Raw genomic sequence first — 8104 nt, 5'->3', positions numbered from 1 at the left:
ACAAGGGAAAAAGAGAACAGTAAAATCCCTATACATACTAATGTGTTGCTAGATCTGCCAAGTAAATATTAAAATCCCATTGTATGATTATTAGCATTGGGGACTAATGTACTACAGTTTCTATAATCTACACAGCCTTGGTATAAGCTGAGGAGTGCATACTCATGCTAAAACAGGAGAAAGGAAAGCTTGCTTTTAGCATCAGAAAAGAATTCATGAGGTATGCCGGGAAAGAGAAATTTGCAACAGCCCCCTAAACTATTTTAGGAATATGTTTGTTAAAGGTCTGCAGTTCCAGAAAGCCATCAGTATATCAGTCCTCTGTTTTCTTTTCATTAAAGACTCACATGAACTTTGTGGGACTGCTAGCAAACATTCTCTAGACACATCCTTTCTTTCAAAGCTCAATGCAAATAATTAAATAGTTGAGGACAACTACACAGCCCACATATTCAATTTGCAAGGGCACGCCAACCCAAAAGCTTGTTTTTACCAAGGAGGTTGATGATGCCCTCATTGTATGCTGCAAACAGTCGGATGGCATCTTTGAACAGAAGCATGAAGACTGCGTTGATCACACCATTTGTCAGTTCATTGGCATTGACCTGGAAGAGAGGTGGAGCTGTTGACCACAATCAGTTTAAAAATATAAGACTCTGTTAAAAAGGTTTTTAAAAAAATGAAAATAGGCTCCAGGTTTAAGGACCATATTATCATTTTCATACAATGTAAGTTAATAGAGCAATTGTCCAGCTTTTATTTACTATCACTAAAGTGATTGTCTTGCTCAGATTATTATTCTAAGTGGTTAACAATATTATGGAAAGGATTTCTAAGAAGGTCAACCTTTCTGTTACAGAGTAGGATCATTTTTTAAATATAAAAACATTTGCGCTATTGGTTTCACTAAAGCCACCAGACTCCATGTTAATGAACAGTAATTTTAGCATTGTAAAACACACTTCATTCAAAGTCGTCAGAAACTAAAAACTATACAAATTGTTTTGTGTCGTCTTTACACTTTTCCAACAATCACACAACACTAGTTTTGGTTGAAATAAACACACAGTTTATGGATTTACGTGTGAAAACATGTTTGCTCTATAGACGCTAAAAGTATTTTTTTTTTTAAACTGAGTCTGGTAGGTTTAGCGCTAGCGACCTATGACCTGTTCATATACTTCAGCACTCTTCCTTGTGGGATTTACATCCATTTGACCAACAAAATGTAATTGTAAATGTAAACCTACACAATCACATTAATAATACTTCTATGGCATTATTACTGTTATTAGTACCAACCTTAGTAACAACTGGTTTGCAAATTTATAATAACAATAATGTTGTTTTGCTTCATTCCGTCTCATTTCGTCTGTATTCCCGTTTGTCTATTCCTATGTTTTCTATGTCATAAACTCTGTTTTGTGTCCTGCCCTTTACACCAATAAAAATTATGAAGTTTTTGGTACATGACCATTTTGAAAACCTGTTTGGTCACAAAAATGCTAATTTTAAGTGTCAGCAAAACATTATATTTTTTATTTTAGCCAACCCGTGCAACCTGTGTCTCTACATTCTCTTTCAAAAAACAAGTAAAAAAAGTATTGACAATAACAAAACAATTCAGCCAATTTTAGGTTTATAAGAAGCTGCCTAACAAATTCAGCAGCAAAATTATATTTGGATTTAATGGTCTACTATGTTGTATGACAAGCTGGACACAACCAAAAGATACAACCTTTTAAGCCTGTTCTCTGTGTGTAAACAGGCCCTCAAAATTTTAGACAGAAAACAATACTTATTATGCCATCTTTAGGGAAAATGTAATCAAATACAATAACATTTGCCTAATCTTCAAGATCCTGAATGGTAAAGCTCCTCCACCACTCACTACTTTTATTAAACAAAAAAAACTAAAATCTAACAATGGATCCATTAGGTGTAGTTTTAGAGGGGAGTGGGACCTTACAGGTCCAGCTACTTGAGTCAATCGTGCTTTTCTGTTTTCGGTACACAATCTTAAAGAGCATAAAGAGCATCTTAAAGATAAAACGCTCTACCAAATGAAACAAGAAACTGCACCACCTCCCATAACTTCACACAAAGTGTCAAGGCCTGGCTCATGGAAAGTCAGAATTGTGAACAATTTTAAGCTCCTGGTAATTTTGTATTATTGTTGTTATCACTGTTGACCTGCTGCCAACATGTTTGATTGCCCGGTTTGAAATGTAGCCCGCTCTGCATTTCTGGATATGTAGGAAAGATTAACTTGTATTTTAACTATTTTACCATCTTATTAATCTGTGCTGTATTAATACCTCCCTCATGAGTGATGTAGCCTATTGAATCCTTTTATTACTGCATGTAACTGCTTTGCATGGTTGAATGGGGAAAGCAGATGTCAGTGTTGCTTATTTGTTTTTTTGTTACTTGCAACGCTTTTTATACTAAATGGGGATACTGTTAATGTGTAACTGTGATAATGTCTTGCTGCTTCCCATACCTCTGCAAGGCTTATTGAGAAAGCTTATTTGTTGCTCTAGCTGTCTGTATGGTGTCTTGTTGAATTCTGTCTAGATACTTTAACCTGTTGGTTATGTCTTGTTGTTTCCTGTTGCTCTGATCTAAAATCATCTGGCCAAAGGACTACAGTTGAAAATTAGCTGACTGTTAACACTGGCACATTTACTGAAATGTTAATTAATGTGTGCTGACATTTATAAAATAAAGATTAAAAAAATAGAAAAAAATACTGAGCTCTTACATTGAAATCAAGTAAGACATCCATCTGATTTTGGATGATAGGGATGGTCTTGAGGAGTTTCTCTGTGTTCACAGTTCTCATCACTCCATCAGCCCTGTGGAACGAACAGGAAAGACAATGCTACACCACTGATGCAAATAGGTTAGTCTTGATTGTTTTATTTGAGGATTTTGTGCTGTAAATGAACATGGCTGATCCTTATGATCTCCACTTCATTGACTTAACACAAAAATATACATACAGTATCAGAAAAGCTATCTCTCCTTGCACTGTAGAGGGGATGATTGATACTGCAATGTACAAATCCGCACCAGTCCCACAGGAAGTAGTAGAGTAATATCTAGTTACACTGCAATATATGCATAATAATCAGTCAAGGAACACTTTTGGGCTTTTCACACTGCACTTAGCCTCAGGCTAAAAAAGCATTCACACTGGCACAATCCTGACACATTCTAAGCGGGCTTACCTCTTTGACACTGGCCGTACTCCAGAGCAGGGTTAGCCCTGAGTTTGCGGGGTTATTCCCAGAATATAGCCTAAACACAGGGCTAAAAGTTACTAGGGTCAAACGGGGCTATTGAAATTTGCGTCACTTTTTTTCGTACAATCACACTACTTCTTTGTCACGACTTCACCATGTCATCAGCACGCGCTCGCTAAATGTTTATGGAGCATGGCGTTAATGGTTTTAACACTCTCCAGTTATATACATGAAACTGTTACAATAACTTAACAATGCATTTGGTAAGACTTCTAAAACTAACTTTCTTTCATATTTGCTGAAAGTGATTCTATGTATGAGTAGAATTTCATGAAGAGGGTAATTAAAAAAAAACAAAAAAAAACTGGCTCCTCTGGCACCACCCACAGCCTGTAGTATGATTTGCAAAAGTCCACTGCTCCTTGTTCAGATTCACCAGTCTGGGCCCAGGGGGTGTCTGCATGTCAATCTGCATGTCAATCATTGCTCAGGCACACACATTCATTCTCCCCGTGGGGGGAGGGGCTTAGAAGAAAGTTTGGGCTTCAGCAGACAAGGGGGAGGGACAGATAATTGTCAATGTTCAAATTATTTGGCTAAATCTTGGATCTTCCCAATCCTACATACAGCACATTTAAACATGTTGCTGTAAACTACCAAGTCTATCAAATGGAATGCTTGCTATTTAAGAGTAGTCATCGTCATTCTAGAATGTAAACTGTCAAGTGTAAAAAGCCCTTTTGCCCAGGCCCACCACAGAGGACAAACAAATTCGGTGAAAAAAACATCTGCTATACTGGAGTATTTCGGCTTAAAAAATTATAATGTGAGGGCACCCGGATAGCTAAGTTGGTAGATGGTTACCCATATATAGAGGTCTAGTCCTTGGAGCAGCAAGCCCGGGTTCGACTCCGAACTATGGCCCTTTGCTGCATGTCATTCCCCCTCTCTCTCCCCTTTCATGTCTTCAGCTGTCCTATCCAACTAAAGGCCAAAAATGCCCAGAGAAAAGCAAGAACAGGAAATATTTTCCAAATGATCGAGCAGTTTAGTTAAAAAAACGCATATATCTAATGAGCTTATGCAACTCAAAACTGTCACAATATATTTAGTAGGAAATACAACTATTGCAATGTATTGTTTAAGTGTTACCAGCAGTCTTTCTACAGGATGCCCTTGCCTGGGGTGTCAAGATTCTGGAACAAGAAAAATAACATCAAGCTCTGTGGCTCAGGTACAAGTCAACCCCACCACCCCAGTAAGTCGCAGTGGAAGCTAAGAAGTGAAAAATCCTTACCCTCTTTTCACTTTAGTGAAGTCAAAAGCAACTTGTCTGTAAGACACAGCCTTCTCATTCAGGTAGCGGCTATACCTCCTTATGAACGTTGACATATCATAGCCTACATTACAAAGAAAAGAAGTGAGTGGGTCATGATGCATGTCAAAAATGTATAGGATTATTGCTGCAGAATGTGTACAGTGCTGGTGATATACCTTGTAGGCCACTTTTGTCCAAAAAATTGCTGAGGTTGAATAGTGTGTTCCTTGAAGCCAGATATTGTATAAATCTCTGCAAAAAAACAAAACACCGAAAAAAACACCATATGAGGAACTCTGTATTCTTGCAAAAGGGGAATTTACCAAAAATGAGGCTTTTGAAACAGCTGTTGTGCAATACCAGCTTTACTTGTGGGAATGTGACATTCAGTGCACTACTGTGAGATAACATTACAATACCCCATACCAACATAGTGCATTTTGTCAACTTTATCAGATAAGTTATTTAACAAAAATCCTCTATGATATTTCCATCCAAGCAAAGGTGGAGAACAGTTAAGTGCTGACCTCATTGCCGTAGACCATCAGATGGTGTGTGGTGGTGAGGGACTTGAACACAACCACCCAGCTGGTGTTGGCGGTCCTCTCAAACAGTGTGTCAGCCAGCTGAGGGATGTTCACATTCATCTCATTTGTGCACTGAATCAAATCTGAGGAAGGAGAAAGAGAGGCAGTCAATCCACAGCACCTTAGAGGAAGCACCCACATTTGCTGCTCAGTGAAAGCAGAGAGTTAATCCATTTAGTGTCCTCATTTTCTTTTATCTGTTTTCTTTCATAACACCATGCTGACAACAGTTGATAAATCTAGTGCAGTGCCCATTTCAAAAACATCCCTTGGCCCAATGCTTGGCCTGCGGTATTGCTGCTTCCAGCTTTGTGTGTTTGTGTGTGCGTCCAATTCCTCTCACTGTGTGTTGCTATAAGTTATTAGCAAGCATGTAAGGAGCCTAGCTACTAAGGATAGCTATAAGTTAAATCTGTAGAACACAGCTGGGTGGTCAAGTTTGTCGTATACCACTCCAAATAGCATCTAATTCTGTGGGAGACACCGTGGGCCTGTGCCCATATTCTGTAGCAAATAAACACAAACAAGAAACATTCTCTTGTAATGAAGCCAAACTCATGTGACGAATCCTGAGCAGTGAACCCTGACAACAATTTTACCTGCTTTCCACAGTCCCATGACAGGTAATCAAATATTATCAAACTGGCATGACGTGCCAAAGGATTGTATTCATTTTGTCCTCTTCTTGAAATCATGTAACATGAGAATAATCACATTTATACAATACCCATCCCCATCAGATGACCAAAAAGAGGCTGGCAGAAAATGCAATTAATGATTTATGTGAATTCATCAAAAGGAGATGAATACACCCTGACTCCCCTGAACCCTGGTGCAGATTCTTCCTTATTTTTTCTTCTTCCAAACTAATTTTATAAGTCCTCCCCTATTGATTCCTCAAGATGTGAAAATAAGAGCAACACTTACAGTTCCACTTTAAATCCCCATAGCATGTTTCTAATTGTTTTTTATTACCTGTAGTATTACTATAAATTCAAATTAAAAAGTTTAGGTTGAAGTAGGGCACTAAAAAGGACTAACTATAATAGTAAGATATATATATATATATATATATATATATATATATATATATATATACATATACACACACACACACACACACACACAAACACACACACACCATTTTAGTTTATAATGTTGTGGAAAGTCCCCTTAACTGTCCAGTAAAAGGAGCAGCTTTAGCCTCTACGACTAATTTCCAGTTGTAGTTTGCGGCCAGCTAACAACTGTCACTACTTAGGCAGTAATCTTTCCAAAACATCTCATTCTAAAGAGCCACATCTATGAAACGATAGAAATAGCTTGTTTAAGTTGATAGTTAATGTTAACTGTTGTGTATGAGGCGCCTGTGCTACCGATTGAGGGCTGTTTAAATTGGTGGTCTATGAATCCTCAGGGTTTGTCACACAAAAGGCTTTTTGCTTTTTACATACACAATAGGCCACCCATGTGACAACAAAGGCCTTTTCAGCAGAACTAAAATGGCTGTGGGCAGTACAAACACACCAACAACTTTCTCCACTGGTTGTTCCTGAAGTTTGTTTTGTATGAAGACAAATCAACAAAACAACCTACAGCTCCTGAACTGATTACGCACAGAAACTGAAATGAGCATGGCAAGATGAAAAGTCTTCTCATGTACAGACAAGTAGAAACTAAATATCCCTCTTTTATGTTGTAAGTGTTCCAACTCACAAAAGTTTATTTTTGTTGATTTCTTACCATGGAGCTGAAATTAAAACTAGTTATAAGGGAATAAGTCAGTATGGATTGGATAATCACATCAACCAAATTACAATAAAAAATCTCTAAAAATAACTCAAAAGGCCAGGCAATCATACTTTATGAAGGCGTAGCTATTACTTACAGTTTTCTGGGGCCTCATGTACAAACCCTGCATATGCACAAAAAGGTTACATTCGCTGGTTTGTAAGCACACAATGTGTGATGTTTATACAAGAACGTGCCCTAAAAAAATGTGCCAGCCAGTTAGAGAATACACACCATCTATATTTAGCTATTGTGCGCTCCCAGTCTTATTTCCAGCAAATTAAGTATTTTAGGCTACTCACTGTGCAACCATTAGATCCCCACAAAGAAACACAGTGTCGGGTGGGAAAACTGTTTGAATTAAACATTGGTCCAAATGCAACAGCTTCACAGCGCCATTTGGATGTCATAACCTGAATGTGAAAAAGTGGCATACAAGTCAGGTTGGCTTGGGTCTTGATTTGATTGATCTTGACATCAAAAAGCATCTTTTTTATTTCTGCTGCGGTTTGATTCTCTGAACCCACTGCATTAACCACCCTGTTGCCAGTTGCCCCACGCCACTCTTTTTTGTTGTTAAACCCTGATGATAAATTTCCAAACAGAAAATTTATCTTTGCCTCCACCTCCATGATCAGCACCTCAATCTCACAGTCGGTGAAGTTGTTTTTTTCATTTCATACAAAATGCCAAAGCGTAAGTGCAGCTTCACAGTTGAATTGCAAAAAAAACTTTCCATAAACTGTCCCTGTCAGGACAAGAGGGAGTGCACCGTGTGCAAAGCTAGCACATATGTTTCAGTCTCTAATAAAGGTGCTGGAGATCTCAAAGCTCACATGGACACCGAACAACCTTATCTTATTACATTCAAAAGTTGAAGCTTGATTTTGAAGCTGACACGGAATAGGTCATATTTAAACCTTTATTTCTTATTTATTTATTTGAAAAGTGCTATTATTTTGTTCCCGGTTGTTAACTATTTTATTACATGAGTTATTTTTATATCATTGAGGCATAATAAAGCATGTCCTGTAACCTCTGAGAAGCCTGTCTGGCACGATGCCTTGCTCAAGAGCACCATGCAGTGCCAATGAGGTGAAGTGGCATCTCTCCAGCTACCAATCCACACTCCGCACAAAGAAACAGCGACCCTCCGGTTC

General features: G+C 38.1%; 1 protein-coding gene across 12 annotated transcripts in view; it reads right to left on the bottom strand.

Annotated features, from left to right (window-relative positions):
• Positions 1–8104, bottom strand: part of picalma (phosphatidylinositol binding clathrin assembly protein a) — a 51436-nt gene that overhangs the window by 18263 nt on the left and 25069 nt on the right. For all 12 annotated transcript variants that reach the window (XM_034889912.1, XM_034889910.1, XM_034889913.1 and 9 more), the window contains 5 exons: positions 5094–5236; positions 4743–4818; positions 4546–4648; positions 2765–2858; positions 494–605 (listed from right to left, as the gene is read on the bottom strand). In XM_034889912.1, coding sequence (XP_034745803.1) covers positions 494–605; positions 2765–2858; positions 4546–4648; positions 4743–4818; positions 5094–5236 — 528 coding nt within the window. The remainder of the gene's footprint in view (positions 1–493; positions 606–2764; positions 2859–4545; positions 4649–4742; positions 4819–5093; positions 5237–8104) is intronic.

Source organism: Etheostoma cragini, chromosome 13 (assembly GCF_013103735.1).
Source record: "Etheostoma cragini isolate CJK2018 chromosome 13, CSU_Ecrag_1.0, whole genome shotgun sequence".
NCBI classification, from domain to species: domain Eukaryota; kingdom Metazoa; phylum Chordata; class Actinopteri; order Perciformes; family Percidae; genus Etheostoma; species Etheostoma cragini.
The sequence above is the reverse complement of the archived record's forward strand: the minus strand, read 5'-3'. Positions and strand labels throughout refer to the sequence as shown.